Below are 21681 nucleotides of genomic sequence, written 5' to 3'. Positions count from 1 at the left end.
CGGCGGAGGGCAGAGGGGTCTGGTGTGTGTGTGTCTGCAGCACTGGTGGCGCAGGAGGAGTTTCCGTTTAACGAATGTTTCATTCACTTTTCCTCTCTCACACACACACACACACACACACACACACACACACAGACACACACACAGACAGACAGACACAGAGACAGACACAGACAGACAGACAGACAGACAGACAGACAGACAGACACACACACACACACACACACACACACACACAGACACACAGACTCACACACACACACACACAACACACACACACACACACACACACACACACACACACACACACACACAACACAGACACACTCTTGTTTGAATGTTTCATTCACTTTTCTCTTTTTCTGCCGGCCCGATCCGCGCCCTGACAAATCACATCTGGTGTAATCCCACCCTCTGTGAGAACACTTTAATCATGCTCTCTTGATGGAATTTCACAAATCAGCGTTGAGCTCTCTCTCTCTCGCTCACACACTCACACACACACTCACCCCTCTTTCTCTTCTAAAAACGTCAGGATCCTGTGTCAAAGCACAATAGCCCTACACGGCCTGTGTCGTAGGTTGTTGCCTCACTACGGTGCACAGGGGAAATCTCCAGGCTGCACTACGAGGCCCAGAGAAATCACTCACTCACGCCGAGGATTAAACCCTGAATGTCTGTCTCTGTCTCTGTCTCTCTCTCTCTCCATCCCTCTCTCTCTCTCTCTCTCTCCATCCCTCTCTCTCTCCATCCCTCTCTCTTTCTCCATCCCTCTCTCTCTCTCCATCCCTCTCTCTCTCTCTCTTCATCCCCTCTCTCTCTCCATCCCTCTCTCTCTCTCTCCATCCCTCTCTCTCTCTCCATCCCCCTCTCTCTCTCCATCCCCCTCTCTCTCTCTCTCACAGGCTGGGAGTGCTCACAGTCACAGTCCAGAGGCAGAGCCAGGCTCCAGGCTCCAGCACAGGGATAAACAGCTGAGAGCCAAACGAGAGTACACTGGAAATAATCAAGGAGATGACGGCACATCAGGGTGCATCCAGCAATGACATGACTCACTGGAGCAGGAGCTCAGGCTTCGGCCAGCCTTTAGTTTCAATCTAAAGCCCGTGATGCACACGGGAGCCACGCCACGCCACGCCACGCCACGCCACGCCACGCCACTCGCTGCTGCCAGTTCGGCCCCGGTGGTCATTTGTCCGTGCTTTTGTTGCCATGCGGGCTTTGTTTGGACGGGTTGGAGGCTAAGTACCCGTCTTCCTCATATGAGAAATTGGAGCACTTAGCAGCACGGCGCTAATCCACCCGCATGGGATTACGGGTGGGGATGCAGCGCGAGCCGTCAAAACAGATTTCACTGCGTTCACATGTTTCAGCGCTCACTGCCCAACACACAGCGTTCACTACCCAACACACAGCGTTCACTCCCAACACACAGCGTTCACTCCCCAACACACAGCGTTCACTACCCAACACACAGCGTTCACTACCCAACACACAGCGTTCACATGTTTCAGCGTTCACTACCCAACACACAGCGTTCACTCCCCAACACACAGCGTTCACTACCCAACACACAGCGTTCACTACCCAACACACAGCGTTCACTCCCCAACACACAGCGTTCACTACCCAACACACAGCGTTCACTAAACAACACACAGCGTTCACTACCCAACACACAGCGTTCACATGTTTCAGCACCCTAACCCTAACCTCAACACAGGGCATCCTGTCACAGGCCCCTTCTAGAACACTCCGTTAATTCTTTAAGACTGGATTTTTTTTAAATTCCTTGCAATTAGACTGCTGTCCGTGACATGATACTGTGAGTGACAGGAACAAAATATGACAGAAAAGCGTAAACTTTGCTCTGTGAAACACTGAGAGAGCATGGTGATGTGCTGGTGAATTTCCAGCCGCTTAACTAGCCATATGTGTCCTAATGCAAACACATTAGCAATATTAAAGACGGCCTTAATTAGATAAACAAGTGGAGAGATTACAGTGGAGCCACCGCTGATGCAGGGGCCGGAAAATTAGCCTTCAGGGTAACAGCCCCATCTAGAGGCCACACATGGAATGGCAGATTGGCATCTCACTATCTGCTGGTGAAGAGAGTTTCTGGCTGACATCTTACAGAGGCACTTTGGCTGCCAAATTAAAGACGAAATTTGGCAGCGATATTTTCTGCTTATATGCAAAGCCGACACTTTCTGGAAAGCAATGTGAGGTCAGATCTCACCTTTGGACGACACAAGTCAAGTTATGTCATTCATGTTGCCAGAAATAAAGACGAGTTTAGACCCACCATTATTATGCAAATCTGAGGGCACAGCGGAAACATAGTGTCCCCAGTGTTCCTCTACATCATACGTCTCTTGCTCTTGTACATTATAAGTGTTTTGTTCTTGTCCATTATAAGTATTTTGTTCGTGTACATTATAAGTATTTTGTTCTTGTACATTATAAGTATTTTATTATCGTACATTATAAGTATTTTGTTCTTGTCCATTATAAGTATTTTGTTCGTGTACATTATAAGTATTTTGTTCTTGTCCATTATAAGTATTTTGTTCTTGTACATTATAAGTATTTTATTATCGTACATTATAAGTATTTTGTTCTTGTCCATTATAGGTATTTTGTTCTTGTACATTATAAGTATTTTATTATCGTACATTCTAAGTATTTTGTGCTTGTACATTATAGGTATCTTGTGATTTTTGACGAGAGTTTTTATGCATTTCTATGAATTCCAGGGCAGGTGAAAGTAAAGAAATGCAATGCCAAGGGTGAAACAGGCAAACAGGCACGAAGGCCAGGGCCACTAGAAAATAAAAATCATGAAGTTAACGGTTACTCAATAACACTCAAACTCAGTCACTAGTAACCCCCCCCCCCCCCCGTCTCTGGGTTCTGTGTGTGTGGTGTGCGCTCGTGTCCTAACCCCAGAGGGCAGTGGGACTTACACTCTTCCAGGCCCAGCTGGTAGGCCAGGTTCTGTAGCCCCTTCACCTTCTCCATCAGGTTAGCTGTGGTCAGACTCCCCAGCTCTGGGACCGCACAAACACAAACATACAAATAACACAAAACCAACGTTTACATACTTTGGTAGATTTATTCTGTTTACTACACTTTGACTGACTGATTTTATTTGATGATTAGTGAAAAACCATCAGGGTGTGCGCGGACAGCACAAAGAGGACAGGACTATCGGCCAGATCCAAACATATTCAGCCTCCATTTCAGTTTTTTAGACCTTGATTTTGTTTGATAATTACTAATTACTAAATGATTACTAATACATACACATATATACACAAATATCATGTATCATTTCCGTCTAATAAAAATATCACAATTACACAAAAAAGGCGACAAGCATATTTTCATTGCCGCAGCAAATAAATAACAAAGCAATGCAGTGCAGGGCTTCAACCAAAGACCATAGAGTTACTATGGAATACCATAGAATTAGAAAACACACTCTACTGTACTTATTGGAAGGAATAAATGATAGTTACTCTAAATGCTTATCAAGAGAAGATTCGGTGAAAGAGTAGCCTTACAGAAACAAAGCACACAGGACTGCATATGTGGCTTAATGGCCTCACACACTACACTTAACACCACATGGCCTCACACACTACACTTAACACCACATAGCCTAACACACTACACGTAACACCACATGGCTTCACACACTACACATAACACCACATGGACTAACACACTACACTTAACACCACGTGGCCTCACACACTTAACACCACATGGCTTCACACACTACACTTAACACCACATGGCTTCACACACTACACTTAACACTACATGGACTAACACACTACACTTAACACCACATGGCTTCACACACTACACTTAACACCACATGGGGAAACACTGATTGCAGTAACAAGTGACACAGAGTGTTTCCTGATGGCCAAGTGACACAGAGTGCTTCCTGATGGCCATGAGGAATGTTTACCTTTTAGCATTTCAATGTCTTCAGACTCCAGTTCAGCCATCCATTTGGGCGGAGAGTTTGTGATAGGCTGCAGAAACAGAAGGCAGTTATTGATAATGCACCATATTATTATATTATATAATAGCCTCAGGAATAGGCTGTAGTAGACTATATGACTATATGCTGTGAAAGGTATTAATAATTACACCACTCACATTTTTAAAAGATGCCGCAAATTCTGAAACTCCTGGCACTGTTGAACAGTGAAAACATGGCTTAATACACACACACACACACACACACACACACTCCTGGCATTGTTGAACAGTGAAAACATGGCTTAACACACACACACACACACTCATGGCACTGTTGAACAGTGAAAACATGGCTTAATACACAAATGAATCACATGTTGAATGTAACCAGTTCCGTTTGGGTTCAGTGGATTTCATTCACCGGCGTCAAGCTATCCAACACTATTTATGTATTTTTTTGCATACCTCTATTCTTCTACAGTGTCCACTGACTTCAATTCACTCCATTTGAAATTATTCACACAAATCTCCTTATTCACACCATTGGCATAATGCACCAAAACTTTTTTTTTTATTTTATTAAGCAATTTGTGCTTAAACTTGTCTGACTTTCTGTCTTTCATATTCACTTACAACATGAAGAATATATGCTTTCGTAGCCTAGGGTTGTGCTTATCAGAACCAATGTCTCCTGATCTCCTCATGTAGATGAGAGGTATTGCATGTTAGAACTTTTGATGTGATCTGCACACATTGCAGATCATTTCAGTTACTGCAGGCAAAATGCACAGTAGATAGACTAGTTAGAACAATGGCACAAACGGCATAATGGCAAATGTAGCATTGTAAAAGGCTTAAAAAATGAAACTAGTACAGTTCTGAAATATTTTCCGTCCGACCATTTTCGTTTGGCCTCAAATTGTGTTTCACACAATTTTATTTTTGAGGTATATGACTATATGATCAGCCAGCCTTCATTCAGAAGTGGTCTCTCGTTCATGTAGGTTGAAAAATGTCCCTATGATTTGTCTGATGACGTATTTTTGCATTTGTTATTATAGGATTTTATGAAGGTTTCATGATTGATATGAGCATGCGTAACCGTAACATAGGCTATGTCTCTTTGGTAAGAAGCATTGTTTACTGTTATAATACTAAAGATGCTTTGTAAACATCTAAATCTTACTCTTTTTCTTACCAGCTGTATACCTGCTCTATACTATTTGAAAGTAAAGCCTTGGGGTCGGGCTCATGAATAGCTCAAGTGAAATCAGCACTCCTGTGTTGGACAGCGCAGTACAGTGTGGGGCACCACGAAAGATGTGATAACTTTAATAAGTGATTATTAAAAATGGAGAATCAAAAGTCGTAGCTTGACGCCGGTGTTTGGTCAGTTTTAGTTTAAACTGATCTGACTGATAACTTACGTTGTTCTGGCCAAAGGTCGGGTGAGGCCCTGTCGAGCTTCTCAAAACTTAGTAGAGAGGATTCAAAATCATCACCTTTTAAAATGAAAATACTGTGTTAGGAGCAATAGACAGCAAGCGTTGAAAATCTAGTTGAACGTCGACTATGATGTCGACCACCAACTTGGTAACAAGTTTCACACTATTTGCTGGTGTTAATGATAATCACTGGTCCTACCTAGGTATACAATATGTTACTACACCTCAAGAGAACTTGAGACTTAAGCCTTTTACAGTTAACATTAAATAATCAACAGTAACGTTAGATGCAGCTCATCCAGACTAATGTAGACTTAGCCTTGTTTGCTAAACTGATAAGCTATATAGCAAGCCATACGATAACGTCAATAGCTTAGACCACCTTCAGAACGTTAGCAGAGACGTGAGATAATAAAGCTGTCCGTCTCTGCCACTAACTTTTAGAACAAGTTGCGTGTTGTTTGCAAAAACCAACACACTGACTTTATTAACGTAACTTGCCTCTCTAGCTAACTGCAAGACCATTTGCAAAATATGATAGCTTGCTAGCTATTTAGCTAGCTAACGTTATGATTGGTCTGACAATAACATTCTGACCATTTGAAAGTGGAGAGCAAATACAACAATCGCTAGTAATTACGGCTTAGCATCAACAAACACTGTTATGCACTTCATAATGGAACAGCAACTAATGCTGCTTAACATTGTATGTGTATTTATTACACGTTGGTATGAAATGACAGTATAAACACACAACACATCTGAAGACAGAATTAGAATTTACCTCCATTCGGAGACGCCATCTTAACAACTCTACATGTGATGTTTTCCAGCCAATGATTGGATTCTGCTCGAGGACCGACGTGGCACGTTTCAACCTGCAGGTGACGCACTACTAATTCATCGAGTCTTCCATTCCCGACTGCATTCAGTAGTCCAGTATTTACTATTAACGCATAACAGTATAATTATAATTCTGTATACATCACAGAATTTTACATTACCTTCTGTAAGCAAACTCATTATACATCTTAAGTCTGACATTTTATAACAATGTTATTATAAAGTATACACATGGATTCTCTGCCATTTAAATACACATAACCCAAAGCCATTTTTCACAAATCATATCATTTATTGTTTCACATTCAATGTTACAGTACTATATGGAAGGCACTTAGTGTTATTGTGACTACTTTTGATCACAAAATGAATTAGTACTGTAAGGCTACTCAGAAAAATCATTAAAAATATCTCAGTTAATTCTTCAGTTCTCGTATGTAAAAGTAAACTATGTTTTGAGGTTTCACTGCTCTAATATAAATACGTTTTGTTGAGTTTCGTGTATGAATGTGGTACGCTGACATCTGAACAAATAATTTCCCTACGTTAATACATCAAGGTCAGAGTGTGCAACTACCTAGTCGGTTACAATAAAATACTTTACATGATAAACCTTTGTGACAGAAAAATAGTATGTATGTAACATGATATGTTTTGAACCTTTGTTTATAAAAAAAAATACTCTTTGCTTCGTCGCAATCTATTCTGAAAACTGAGGACCATAACACATTCTGTCATCTACAGCAGAACAGAACCACAGCAGCAGATTAGAGCACAAATGGGTTGTCTGTGAGTGTGTATCAACGGTCTGTGAGTGTGTATCACCGGCCTGTGAGTGTGTAGTGTATCACCGGTCTGTGAGTGTGTATCACCGGTCCAGGTAGGGTCTGTGAGTGTGTATCACTGGTCTGTGAGTGTGTATCACCGGTCTGTGAGTGTGTAGTGTATCACCGGTCTGTGAGTGTGTAGTGTATCACTGGTCCAGGTAGGGTCTGTGAGTGTGTATCACTGGTCTGTGAGTGTGTATCACCGGTCTGTGAGTGTGTAGTGTATCACCGGTCTGTGAGTGTGTAGTGTATCACTGGTCCAGGTAGATAAACGATCTCTTCCTCCCTTTCCCTCTCCTTCTCTATCTAACCAGTGACCACCTCCAGTCCAGGCAGGAAAACTCTCTGGCAAGCGACTATCTCTCTCTGACGGGTGGCAGTCCCTGGTCTAGCTGTGAAAGCTCTCTGTCCCTCTCTCTCTGACGGGTGGCAGTCCCTGGTCTAGCTGTGAAAGCTCTCTGTCCCTCTCTCTCTGACGGGTGGCAGTCCCTGGTCTAGCTGTGAAAACTCTCTGTCTCTCTCTGTAATGGAGTCAGAACTCCCAGGAGTCCATCCACCTGAGCTTGGCCATGGGGCTGGCGGGGTCGTGAGCCAGAGGGCCCCGCATTCCGTAGGAGAGGGGGTGGAACAGGTAGAAGCTGAGAGAGACAAAGCACACACACACACACACACACACACACACATACACACATACACACATACACACACAGAAACACACTCTTTGGGTGAATCTGCTGTAATAAGGATAAAGTACCTACTTTTGTGGTGAAAAATATCAGAAGTGTGGCTGTACAGGTGTAATAAAGAGTCCACCTGTTCAAAGAGACAGGACTGAATCCCTCACCTGTACAGAATGGCAGCCAGGAGCAGGCCCTGCCCTCCCCTCAGGAGATACTGAGCAGACGCTGGTCTGAACAGCAGGTCTGTGTTCTGCAGCAGCGTGTCCAATGTAATACCTGAGAAGAACATTCAACCAATCAATACCAATAACATTCAACCATTCAATACCAAAGTACTGAAGCAATGTTAAACTTAAACTGAAGTATGGTAAAACTTTTTTTCCCTCATAGCTAAGGAATTCATCTTGCGTAATGGGATTGTACATGTCACAGCCCTCTGTGCTTTGCCCCTTTCCCTCAAGGCCGAGGCTGTTCTTGTCTTTGCCCCTTTCCCCCAAGGCAGAGGCTGTTCTTGCCTTTGCGTGTTCCTCTGCAGGCAATCATTAGGTCATTTCATTAGGTGTGCCGGCGCACAGGTGTACCTGTGATTTATAAGCACAGTTGTTCATCCTCTCCTGGCGGATGCCTGTTTTGGGATGCCTGTCGTAGATGTGTGCTGTTTTTGTGAGAGGAGTTTTGTTGCATCAACACTGTAGGTTTCTTTTTCTTTTTCTTTTTTTTTTTTTTCTTTTACTTTTGGCGAGCCTTGGTAGCTCGCATTTGCTCTTTTGTTGCTCTTTTGCTGCTACTGAAGAGCATGGAAGGAAAGAAGCGGTGCTTGTAGTAGATCAGCTAACCTGTTAGCATGCTATTGAAGAGCATGGCAGGGAAGTAGTGGTAGATCAGCTAACCTGTTAGCATGCTATTGAAGAGCATGGCAGGGAAGTAGTAGTAGTTCAGCTAACCTGTTAGCATGCTATTGAAGAGCATGGCAGGGAAGTAGTAGTAGCTCAGCTAACCTGTTAGCATGCTATTGAAGAGCATGGCAGGGAAGTAGTAGTAGTTCAGCTAACCTGTTAGCATGCTATTGAAGAGCATGGCAGGAAAGTAGTAGTAGTTCAGCTAACCTGTTAGCATGCTATTGAAGAGCATGGCAGGGAAGTAGTGGTGGTAGTAGAGGATGCGGCCCATGGTGTAGAAGGGCAGGTAGTGGAGTAGCCAGCCCAGGAACAGCATCCCTCCTCCCCCCATCAGCACACTGCAGTGCCCTGGTGAACACAACAGGTCAAAGGTCAGAGGTCAGTCAGCACAAAGAGAGAGAACTGGCAATATGAGAGGACGAATGACACAACGCCCTAAGAGTTCAAACAGAGGCCTGTTACTGACTCAATTTTTTATGGCCCCTATAACATTTACACATGCACCGTGTTACTGTACTGACGATCTGAGAAACTAGCCATATTTTACTCACTGGTATATAGATTAGTAGATAAAGTAATTAGACTGACAGTCAAGCAGACTGAACCAACCTCTTCTTTTAGCATCCAGGTTGAATCCTCTTTGAAGTGAAGCTGCAGCAATAGACACCATGACTACATAGAGCCCCAGACAGAGCAGGTTGAGCCACCAGATCACCTGTAGGAAGATAATGACCTTGACTGACCTTTATAAAATTATAATAATAATAATTCATTTTATTTGTAACGCATTCTTCATTCAGAAGAATCTCAGAGTGCCAAAATATTAGAAACTAACTATAATAATACAATAAAATAAATATTTTATTTTTATTTTATTTTATTATTATACAGAGACATTTCAGGTGCTGTGACTCTGGGATGGAGCTCTGCCTTTACTCACACCCATACAGTGGAGACACCCCAGTTCAGGCACAAATCTATTTGATGACACGAGTTAATGGATCATAAAATCATCAAAAACATCAACTCAATCTGGCAGACATCATCAAGGAAATGTGTTTTACTTACAGGGTTCCCCAGCAGGTAGACACGGTAGTCGGTCTCATTCACTCCTGAAAACCTCAAGCCCTGAGTGAAGGAATACAGTTGATCACAGAGGGTACGTAGTGGTCATTATTCTAAAAAACAAATCATTTGTGTTCACACGAAACACCTCAAGACAGCCACACACACACCTGATAGTTGATGGGCCAGTGCCAGGGTTTAGAGTTCATCTCATTGTCTTTGGGCTTCAGGCCGCTATTCCCCTGGAGAAGGAGGAACAGAGATACAGCTAATGCTAATGCTAACGCTAACACAAACGTTACCTTGCACACATTGAGACCTTAGGCAGAACCAGACACTCGCTTACTAAACGCAAATCAAGCTGGGAAAAGACTGAACTGAGAGCAGTGTGTGGGCGGAGCAATGCTGAGAGTGTCAATCATACCCTGATCATGACGATGTGGGACTCCAGAAGAACCTCCAGGAAAGAGGGCTTCAGCACAGAGAGACTGATGTTGGGTACTGCACACACACACACACGCACACACACACGCACACGCACACGCAAAAACACACGCGCGCGCACACACACAGACACACACCCAGACACAGTAGAAGTTCTCTTAGATAAGTAAGACAATAATAATAAAATAATAAGTGATAAAAAATGGGAGTTTTACACACAGGTTCTGGTGGCAGTTGAATGGTTAAATATGGTCTAAATTCAGGTATTAAGGTAAAAAAGGCCTACATTTAGGGTTGATATGGTCCTCAATGTTCCACTGGGAGCTGGGTGTGTCCTTGAGGTAGGGACTACAGGAGACCTCCACCTGTTCCCAGCCCCTGAAGAAACACACACGACTTCAGACGGAGAGTCTGCAGAATGACACTGCACTGCAAGACAGTGTACGCTTTTACATGAAATCAAAACATGCTAGTAAGAGACTTATAACTAATGTTTATGTGCCTACCTGGCTAATACTTACAATTGCATTTGACGTTCACAATTACAGCTTTCCTGCAATTCCATCTAGTTAAGAGTTACTGTATGTGAAGGCTCATATTTTCTTCACTAAATAATCAGCCAAGGAAGAGATAATAGTAGTCGTTGCTGGTCTAGCATTGATGGTATCATATGTTGATATGATACGTATCATATCTTGGCTTGGCTAGTGTCACACTTCACCCTCTGAGCTACGTCTCAGCGTCGCTAGTCTCCTAGCTGCTAAGCTACACCAGTGCGAGAAGACCACATTCCTCACCACTTGGGCAGCGTCTTGCCCGAGGAGTAGAGGACGCATCCTGTGGACTGATGCAGGAAGCGAACTTTGCTGCGCAGCACTTTAACCAGGTCCCCCTTCCGGCCTCCACACACCTCTATGACCCACAGATCATTAACGTCTCCAGTGCCATTCTGCAACAAACAAACAAACAAACAAACAAACACATAAATAAAAACACATTTTGATGAAGTAATAACTATACAGTGGGGGGGGGGGGGGGGAGTTTGCTACAGCTCCGTGTCGGGGTGCACATCTCATCCGATTCATATTGTCAGGAGAACAGGATTGGATTCCATGATGATGATGATGATGATGATGATGATGATGATAGATACTTTATTAATCCCGAGGGAAATTTAGGTCATCCAGTAGCTTATACACTTAACTTAACTCACAAACATACATACACAAATCACAGTAGAAAAACAATACACATAGGGAGAACATGTTCACAGGGAGTGGGGTGTATACAGATATTATACAGATATTATACAGATATTATACAGATATTACAGTGTGCATTGAGTGTGTCAGTGTTGATGTCCACGAGGAAAGTAGTGCTAAGAGTTCTGAGTTGTGTAGAAGCGGGTCTGCTCTGCTCACCATGCCATAGCCGGAGACCTGCAGGTGCTTCTTTGTAAGTGGGGCCTCGTGCAGGTGGCTGTGGAGGTTCCTCGTGGTCCTGAAGAAATCATGAAAATAAAACACATTACATATAAAATGACTGATAACAGTAATACGCTAGAAATGAATCCACTACAGCAAAACAACACTGATATTTCTATACATTTACAATATAAATATTAACATGATTAACATTATTTTGTTGATAACACACTGCTGAAATAGCTGCTTGTATGTTATTTGGGATGGGTGAGGACAAAGAGGGCACAACATTATGGGATGGAAAAAGTAAATCTTTACTCTTTGTGCTCCAGCAGAATGACGTCGCCATGACGGACAAGGTCAGGGGTTCCGTTGGGATCTGAAGAGCAAAAAACGCAGACGCGTGTGATTGGCTGAACAGACCAGCACAAGTGACAATATCATATATGCCAATGTGTCAGCGTCAGCCCTAAACCCTTCATCTCACCATCCGTGACTTCCTGTTCCTGTTTCTTCACCAGCCACAGGTTGTTGTAGTCCTTGTGGAGATAGGCAGTCACCTGCAGGAGAACAGTGGGGCAGTCGCTATGAGTGAGGTCACTGTGATGTGCGGGAATGACAGTGGGAATGACATGTTTACAAAGTTGGTGCTTTGGTCTGCTTGGCTACTAAACAGAGAGATGCTTTGGTCTGCTTGGCTACTAAACAGAGAGATGTAAAACAGCTCAGTCAGTGATGAACTAATGTAGCCAGAGTGTTTGTCAAACAGTCTCCTTTTTCATCAATTCCTCTAATTAAACTCCTCTCGTTAGTAAACGAGAGTAAGTAAAGTAAAGTAGTCTCATTAGCGCACTGAAAGTAAAGTTTTTGCAACCTCATCCCACACTGTACTGCACTGGACCTCTCAATATACCTCATATATAATATATAATATCTAATGGCCGTTAGATTACATGAAGCATGTGTGAAGTACATCAGAAGTGCAAGAAGTAGCATTATTTACAGATAAAGTGCAGGAGTGATTCAATAAGTATTATATATTATATATATGTGTGTGTTTGTGTGTGTGTGTGTCTGTATACACATATATTTACAACATGTGCAGGTATGTCCAACCCCCTCTATTACTGAGGTGTGTGTGAGTCAGCGGTGGATGAGTGTGATGAGTGATGAGTGTGTGAGTGATGAGTGTGTGAGTGATGAGTGTGAGAGTCAGCGGTGGATGAGTGTGTGAGTGTGTGAGTGATGAGTGTGTGAGTGATGAGTGTGTGAGTGATGAGTGTGTGAGTGATGAGTGTGAGAGTGATGAGTGTGTGAGTGTGTGAGTGATGAGTGATGAGTGTGTGAGTGATGAGTGTGTGAGTGATGAGTGTGTGAGTGTGTGAGTGATGAGTGTGTGAGTGATGAGTGTGTGAGTGATGAGTGATGAGTGTGTGAGTGATGAGTGTGTGAGTGATGAGTGTGTGAGTGATGAGTGTGAGAGTGATGAGTGTGAGAGTGATGAGTGTGTGAGTGTGTGAGTGATGAGTGTGTGAGTGATGAGTGATGAGTGTGTGAGTGATGAGTGTGTGAGTGATGAGTGTGTGAGTGATGAGTGTGTGAGTGATGAGTGTGAGAGTGAGCAGTGGATGAGTGTGTGAGTGATGAGTGTGTGAGTGTGTGAGTGTGTGAGTGATGAGTGATGAGTGTGTGAGTGATGAGTGTGAGAGTGTGAGAGTGATGAGTGTGTGAGTGTGTGAGTGATGAGTGTGTGAGTGATGAGTGATGAGTGTGTGAGTGATGAGTGTGTGAGTGATGAGTGTGTGAGTGATGAGTGTGAGAGTCAGCGGTGTGTGTGATGAGTGTTTGAGTGATGAGTGTGAGAGTGATGAGTGTGTGAGTGATGAGTGTGAGAGTGATGAGTGTGTGAGTGATGAGTGTGAGAGTGATGAGTGTGTGAGTGATGAGTGTGTGAGTGATGAGTGTGAGAGTGATGAGTGTGTGAGTGATGAGTGTGAGAGTGATGAGTGTGAGAGTGATGAGTGTGTGAGTGATGAGTGTGAGAGTGATGAGTGTGTGAGTGATGAGTGTGAGAGTGATGAGTGTGTGAGTGATGAGTGTGTGAGTGATGAGTGTGAGAGTGATGAGTGATGAGTGATGAGTGTGAGAGTGATGAGTGTGAGAGTGATGAGTGTGTGAGTGATGAGTGTGAGAGTGATGAGTGTGTGAGTGATGAGTGTGAGAGTCAGCGGGGGATGAGTGTGTGAGTGATGAGTGTGAGAGTGATGAGTGTGTGAGTGTGTGAGAGTGATGAGTGATGAGTGTGTGAGTGATGAGTGTGAGAGTGATGAGTGTGAGAGTGATGAGTGTGAGAGTCAGTGGTGGATGAGTGTGTGAGTGATGAGTGTGAGAGTGATGAGTGTGTGAGTGTGTGAGAGTGATGAGTGATGAGTGTGTGAGTGATGAGTGTGAGAGTGATGAGTGTGTGAGTGATGAGTGTGAGAGTGATGAGTGTGTGAGTGTGTGAGAGTGATGAGTGATGAGTGTGTGAGTGATGAGTGTGAGAGTGATGAGTGTGAGAGTGATGAGTGTGAGAGTCAGTGGTGGATGAGTGTGTGAGTGATGAGTGTGAGTGTGTGAGTGATGAGTGTGATGAGTGATGAGTGTGTGAGTGATGAGTGTGAGAGTGATGAGTGTGAGAGTGATGAGTGTGAGAGTCAGTGGTGGATGAGTGTGTGAGTGATGAGTGTGAGTGTGAGAGTGATGAGTGTGTGAGTGATGAGTGTGAGTGTGATGAGTGTGAGTGTGATGAGTGTGAGAGTGATGAGTGTGAGAGTGATGAGTGTGTGAGTGATGAGTGTGAGTGTGATGAGTGTGAGTGTGATGAGTGTGAGAGTGATGAGTGTGAGAGTGATGAGTGTGAGTGTGATGAGTGATGAGTGTGAGAGTGATGAGTGTGAGAGTGATGAGTGTGTGAGTGATGAGTGTGAGTGTGATGAGTGTGTGAGTGATGAGTGTGAGAGTGATGAGTGTGTGAGTGATGAGTGATGAGTGTGTGAGTGTGTGAGTGTGAGTGATGAGTGATGAGTGTGTGAGTGTGTGAGTGATGAGTGTGTGAGTGATGAGTGTGAGTGTGATGAGTTTGAGAGTGATGAGTGTGTGAGTGATGAGTGTGAGAGTGACGAGTGTGAGAGTGATGAGTGTGAGTGTGATGAGTGTGTGAGTGTGTGAGTGTGTGTGTGTGAGTGATGAGTGTGAGAGTCAGCGGTGGATGAGTGTGTGAGTGTGAGTGATGAGTGTGTGAGTGATGAGTGTGAGAGTGATGAGTGTGAGAGATGAGTGTGAGAGATGAGTGTGAGAGTGATGAGTGTGTGAGTCAGCGGTGGATGAGTGTGAGAGTGATGAGTGATGAGTGTGAGAGTGATGAGTGTGTGAGTGATGAGTGTGTGAGTGATGAGTGTGTGAGTGTGTGAGTGTGTGAGTGATGAGTGTGTGAGTGATGAGTGTGTGAGTGATGAGTGTGAGAGTGATGAGTGTGAGAGTGATGAGTGTGTGAGTGTGAGAGTGATGAGTGTGTGAGTGATGAGTGTGTGAGTGATGAGTGTGTGAGTGTGTGAGTGTGTGAGTGTGTGAGTGATGAGTGTGTGAGTGATGAGTGTGTGAGTGATGAGTGTGAGAGTGATGAGTGTGTGAGTGTGAGAGTGATGAGTGTGAGAGTGATGAGTGTGAGTGTGTGAGTGATGAGTGTGAGAGTGATGAGTGTGAGAGTCAGCGGTGGATGAGTGTGTGAGTGTGTGAGTCAGTGGTGGATGAGTGTGTGAGTGTGTGAGTGTGTGAGTGTGTGAGTCAGTGGTGGATGAGTGTGTGAGTGTGTGAGTGATGAGTGTGAGAGTCAGCGGTGGATGAGTGTGTGAGTGTGTGAGTGATGAGTGTGTGAGTGATGAGTGTGTGAGTCAGTGGTGGATGAGTGTGTGAGTGTGTGAGTCAGTGGTGGATGAGTGTGTGAGTCAGTGGTGGATGAGTGTGTGAGTGTGTGAGTGATGAGTGATGAGTGTGATGAGTGTGAGAGTGATGAGTGTGAGAGTCAGTGGTGGATGAGTGTGTGAGTGTGTGAGTGATAAGTGATGAGTGTGTGAGTGTGAGTGTGTGAGTGTGTGAGTGTGTGAGTGTGTGTGTCCCACCTGCTGCTGCTGCGCCCCCACCCCCTCTGGGTAGAGGTGCCAGTGGGAGTGCAGGTACCCCCCAGCGATGCGCAGGTTCTTCACCGTCATGCTCGAGCCATATGCCAGGTCTGGGGGAGGAAGAGCAAGGGTCAACCAAGCAGCGCATCACTGAACACTGAAGCTCCTCAGCCAATCAGGGCATCACTGAACACTGAAGCAGCCTTAGCCAATCAGGGCATCACTGAACACTGAAGCCCTCAGCCAATCAGGGCATCACTGAACACTGAAGTAGCCTCAGCCAATCAGGGCATCACTGAACACTGAAGCAGCCTCAGCCAAGCAGCGCATCACTGAACACTGAAGCAGCCTTAGCCAATCAGGGCATCACTGAACACTGAAGCAGCCTCAGCCAATCAGGGCATCACTGAACACTGAAGCCCCTCAGCCAATCAGGGCATCACTGAACACTGAAGTAGCCTCAGCCAATCAGGGCATCACTGAACACTGAAGCAGCCTCAGCCAAGCAGCGCATCACTGAACACTGAAGCAGCCTTAGCCAATCAGGGCATCACTGAAGCTCCTCAGCCAAGCAGCGCATCACTGAACACTGAAGCTCCTCAGCCAATCAGGGCATCACTGAACACTGAAGTAGCCTCAGCCAATCAGGGCATCACTGAACACTGAAGTAGCCTCAGCCAATCAGGGCATCACTGAACACTGAAGCAGCCTCAGCCAATCAGCGCATCACTGAACACTGAAGCTCATCAGCCAATCAGGGCATCACTGAACACTGAAGCTCCTCAGCCAATCAGCGCATCACTGAACACTGAAGCTCATCAGCCAATCAGGGCATCACTGAACACTGAAGCTCCTCAGCCAATCAGCGCATCACTGAACACTGAAGCTCATCAGCCAATCAGGGCATCACTGAACACTGAAGCTCCTCAGCCAATCAGCGCATCACTGAACACTGAAGTAGCCTCAGCCAATCAGGGCATCACTGAACACTGAAGCAGCCTCAGCCAATCAGCGCATCACTGAACACTGAAGCTCATCAGCCAATCAGGGCATCACTGAACACTGAAGCTCCTCAGCCAATCAGCGCATCACTGAACACTGAAGCTCATCAGCCAATCAGGGCATCACTGAACACTGAAGCTCCTCAGCCAATCAGCGCATCACTGAACACTGAAGCTCATCAGCCAATCAGGGCATCACTGAACACTGAAGCTCCTCAGCCAATCAGCGCATCACTGAACACTGAAGTAGCCTCAGCCAATCAGGGCATCAATGAACACTGAAGCTCCTCAGCCAAGGAGCGCATCACTGAACACTGAAGCTCCTCAGCCAATCAGGGCATCACTGAACACTGAAGTAGCAAGTTACTTTTCATGATGAACACAGGCATGTTGTAGCATTTAAACCAATGTTTTGCTTTCCTCATGAACTAAGTCAGCTCATTTGTCTCACTGACTCCTGCTCTCAGCTGAAGCTGAAGGGAGTGTACGTTCTGCAGTTAGTTGCACACACACAAAATCTCCCAGATGTCCCAGTCAGGCCCCTGCGCTAAATAGCTTTACAAATGACCAAAACAAAATCCCCAGACACCTTCATCTGTCCTAGCCCTGGCATCCTGCCTTTAACCACAGAGGCCTGGACTCTAAACAAATTCAGATTCTGTTTAAGTGTACTTCAAGGCCCAATAATGCACAGTCACAGCACACACTTCCCGGTAAAGAGAGGGGGGGCAGGGGTGTGTGTTAACTCCCAGGTGAAGAGGGGGGGGACGGGGGTGTGTGTTAACTCCACTCACACTCCCAGGTAAAGAGAGGGGGGACGGGGTGTGTGTTAACTCCACTCACACTTCCAGGTGAAGAGAGGGGGGACGGGGTGTGTGTTAACTCCACTCACACTCCCAGGTAAAGAGAGGGGGGACGGGGTGTGTGTGTGTTAACTCCCCGGTAAAGAGAGGGGGGACGGGGTGTGTGTGTGTTAACTCCCCGGTAAAGAGAGGGGGGACGGGGTGTGTGTTAACTCTACACACACTCCCAGGTGAAGAGAGGGGGGGACGGGGTGTGTGTGTTAACTCCACTCACACTCTGGCATGGAGGCGTTGTGCAGGTTGTTTCCCACCAGTCTGGACTGGAAGGACGAGCTGAAGAAGCCGTCTCCTGGACCACTGCAGGGACAGAGAGGGAGTTCAGAGCAGGACCAAGTTGGCAAGCAAAACAAATATCTCGCCAAAACAAAAACACCATCATAATGAGCCTTCCACTGACAGTCATCGTCACATATTGAAATACGTCAACCTCAGCTCTGCATCTAACCCCTTCACTCTAAAGCAAAGGAAGTTAATATAAGCTAAAGGAGGTTAGCATAAGCTAAAGGAGGTTAATATAAGCTAAAGGAGGTTAGCATAAGCTAAAGGAGGTTAATATAAGCTAAAGGAGGTTAGCATAAGCTAAAGGAGGTTAATATAAGCTAAAGGAGGTTTATATAAGTTAAAGGAGGTTAATATAAGCTAAAAGAGGTTAACATCCACAGCGCAGAGCAGCCCCACCTCTTGTTCAGGGTGATGAAGTGGGCAGCAAATATGGCGATGTAGAGAAGGAGAGGCAGCAGGATCAAGCCCAACACCCTGGCCAGGAAGTGCTTCCCAAAGCCCACCTGCAACAGTGAGACATTACAGGGAGATCAATACATGGCAAGAGGGTAGAAAAGAACAATAGGAGATTGTCCAATCAATATATCAATATATCCTTATTTTCACACAATCCCAGAGATGATGACCAAATGACTTTGGCTTCTCTTCCTCTACTCTTCTCCAATTAAAGAAGTCAAGCATCACATCATTGCTGTTTTGACACACTTCAGGGAACAATGTGCAAATGTTGTTACCGGTCAAGTTGAAACTGAATAAATAAATCTATCCAACCTGTGTACCAGAGAGAGTGTGAGGTGTAGATGTGAGAGTGTCTGTTTAGCAGTGAGAGTGTGAGGTATACCAGAGAGTGTGAGGTGTACCAGTGAGAGTGTGAGGTGTATAAGTGAGTGTAAGAGAGTGAGAGAGTGAGAGAGAGTGAGGTGTATAAGTGAGAGAGTGAGGTGTATAAGTGAGAGAGAGTGAGAGAGTGAGGTGTATAAGTGAGAGTGTGAGGTGTATCAGTAAGAGAGTGAGAGTGAGAGAGTGAGGTGTGAGAGTGAGAGAGTGTGAGAGAGTGAGGTGTATAAGTGAGAGTGAGGTGTATAAGTGAGAGAGTGAAGTGTACCAGAGAGAGTGTGAGGTCTCCCAGCAGTTCCCACAGGTCCCAGGCAGTGTTAATCCCAGCCAGAAGGATGATGAAAAGCCCCACGAACTTCACTCCCAGCGCACCGGACAGGTTCACCCCCGTCAGGAGCAGCCACAACCACCAAGAGAACCTGAACGGCCTGGAGCACCAGAAAGGAAAAATCACCATCAGAGACAAGTTACACCACACCACAGTTGCAGCACGGCATGAACAGGACCGGACAGGACAGGACCATGTCTGACCGGACCTAACCCACAACTAGGGCTGAACGATTTGGGAAAATAATCTAATTGCGATTTTTTTCCCCCCAATATTGCGATTGCGATTTTAATATGCGATTTTTTTTATTTTATCCTAATTTTTTTCCCAACAAATCGTAATGAATTATTTAAATATGACCAACACAATATTAGATACATTTAGTGTAAAATGTTATTTCCCACATTTTACATTTTTAAACACTGTGTTCAAAATGTACCATCTTAAGAATAGTTTTTTTTTTAGACCACGTTTTTAATCGCGAACGTTGCGGTTAGAAAATCGCAATTTATCATATCGCGATTAAATCGCAATTTCAATTAATCGTTCAGCCCTACCCACAACACATGAAACCCCCGCTGACCTGAAGCTAATGAAACAGATCTGACCAACACGAGACACGAGACAGACCTGACTAGCGGCACCGGAAACACACCTGCTCCTGTGTGAGCGGAACTTCACCATGCACAGGACGGACGCCATGATGAAGAACATGAGGATGGGGTCCAGCAGGATGTACTGGGAGAGGGTGATGAAGCCTGTGTCTGGAGGGGAGAAGCAGAAAAGCTCAATCATTCAGAGCTCTCCCTGGTAATGGCTTGTGTTCACTTATGTGTGTGTGTGTGTGTGGGGGGGGGGGGGGGGGGGGGGCTGCATCAGCTCACCAAAGATGAGAAGAGCAGAGGCGATGAGGCCAGCTGTTGGAGAGTCAGACAGTTCCTGAACCGTCAGGAAGGCAAAAGGAGGAAGACAGGACCCAAGGGCTGCGCAGAACTACACACACGCACGCACACACACGCACGCACGCACACACACAGACACACACACACACGCACACACACGCGCACACACACACGCACACACACGCGCACAAGTATGCACATACACGCAAAAACACACAGAACTGTATATTTTCACTCTGGATGAGATTGCACTGTTCCAATCCTTCAATTTCAATTGTTCTTTATCATAAACTGACCAGGTCAGATATAGATCAGGTCATTGGCCAGACATTTAGAAAAAGCACATTTCCAAAGTGTACAGACACATAAAGACGTCATGTGTGTAACAGGTGTGCAGTTTGTACATACTCCTCTCATGCCCCAGTAGTTGTGATGCTCGTATTTGTCTCCTGGTTTGATGAAAGGGAAGGTGCCATCATAACCGGTGAGGTAGCCAGCTAAGCCAATCAGCATCTGCAAAAACAGACATGGAAAACATCTACTGGACTGGGCATTCAACAAGCATGGTTGATGATCGTTGCTGAAGAAGTGGAAAAGCCTATGAGCAGGTCACATTCAGATCAGAACATCTTACCTTGCCAAGAGGAGGGTGGACATCGAAGAAGAAAGTTCTGTTGATGTAATAGCTCCCCATTTTCCCAAAGTGCGTTTCATCCCAACTAGAGGTCGAAAAAGAGCCCAGTTTACATGGATGGATGCACACAGTAAGCTAACACATGCAGGTCACACACACGGAAAACACCAACTCACCATATATGAGGAGGCTCCAAGATCTTATAAAGTCGTGTGGCAAAAGACATTGTGATCACCAGGATCAGTAGTGCATTTCTCCTTCCTTCGCCGTTTGGAGACGGCGTTCTTCTCTGAAGCCTTTGCTGCGAGGTCCCGTTTGCGGACTGTCGTGCGAACACGTCCACGGTGCCATTACTGTCGCCACTGCTTTGCTCCAAAGCCCCGGTGCTTGCCTTTCGTTTGCGAACACCCGACGCTCCTTGTCCTTGGCTGCGTTGTGCTTCACATGTTCTGTTCTCCATTGGCAGGTTTAAGAATAAATGTCACGTATATGTCAACATCAGAATAACGGTTTACGTCAAACACCCTGAAGTCGCCGGGTGGCTAAGCTAATGCTATCTCGTTTAAGGGTCTGTGTTAGGAGGTGATACCCCGTCTGAGACGACCAAAGGTTGATTCAAGTCCGACTTCGTGCATGTTGCATGCATCTGATTTCACGTTAGTCCTTGCCAGGGGGCAACCCCTCTCTCCCCTTTCCACTTCATAGACCAGAAAATACTATTTCCATTAACACGACTGTTATTCTTAGTTTTTGCTTCACGCAAGAAAAAAGAATAACGTTGTCTTATCAACTACAATCTGTAAACGTGTACCGTTTGTTATTGATACGGCTCGTCTTGCTTTCCTTCTGGACTGTATCACGACGCATGTCAAGGGGAAGTACTGCCACCTAGCCGTCTGGAGTTCGCAGAGCCCGTCTCCTTCAACCTCAGATCGCTTGCAGCATCATTAAAATAAATTATCTTTATTGTTTAACCAGGACCCGAGATGCAGCATATAACAGTTGATATAGAACCAACCAGACACATAGTTTGGATGAGATACAT

General features: G+C 45.1%; 2 protein-coding genes across 2 annotated transcripts in view; both read right to left on the bottom strand.

The window, feature by feature from the left end:
- Positions 1 to 6322, bottom strand: part of lin52 (lin-52 DREAM MuvB core complex component) — a 26139-nt gene extending 19817 nt beyond the window's left edge. The window contains exons 1-5 of the mRNA XM_031580681.2: positions 6232 to 6322; positions 5430 to 5504; positions 4180 to 4217; positions 3986 to 4052; positions 2970 to 3053 (exon numbers count right to left, since the gene is read on the bottom strand). Of these exons, the coding sequence (XP_031436541.1) occupies positions 2970 to 3053; positions 3986 to 4052; positions 4180 to 4217; positions 5430 to 5504; positions 6232 to 6250 (283 nt within the window). The 5' untranslated portion in view covers positions 6251 to 6322. The remainder of the gene's footprint in view (positions 1 to 2969; positions 3054 to 3985; positions 4053 to 4179; positions 4218 to 5429; positions 5505 to 6231) is intronic.
- A 1087-nt stretch (positions 6323 to 7409) lies between these two features.
- Positions 7410 to 21581, bottom strand: pomt2 (protein-O-mannosyltransferase 2). Its single transcript, XM_031580174.2, has 21 exons — positions 20813 to 21581; positions 20637 to 20721; positions 20411 to 20515; positions 19985 to 20093; positions 19756 to 19864; positions 19041 to 19200; positions 18332 to 18438; positions 17868 to 17950; positions 15790 to 15899; positions 12117 to 12189; positions 11948 to 12008; positions 11627 to 11705; positions 11003 to 11154; positions 10492 to 10583; positions 10186 to 10262; positions 9932 to 10003; positions 9765 to 9824; positions 9306 to 9411; positions 8904 to 9044; positions 7962 to 8073; positions 7410 to 7755 (listed from the first exon to the last, which is right to left on the bottom strand). Exons 1-21 carry the CDS (start codon positions 21094 to 21096, stop codon positions 7650 to 7652), a joined length of 2283 nt encoding a protein of 760 aa, XP_031436034.1. The 5' UTR covers positions 21097 to 21581; the 3' UTR covers positions 7410 to 7649.
- Between the last annotated feature and the right edge of the window lie 100 nt (positions 21582 to 21681).

Source organism: Clupea harengus, chromosome 14 (assembly GCF_900700415.2).
Source record: "Clupea harengus chromosome 14, Ch_v2.0.2, whole genome shotgun sequence".
Classification (NCBI taxonomy): domain Eukaryota; kingdom Metazoa; phylum Chordata; class Actinopteri; order Clupeiformes; family Clupeidae; genus Clupea; species Clupea harengus.
Note: the sequence above shows the minus strand (reverse complement) of the source record. Positions and strands in the feature narration are given on the sequence as shown.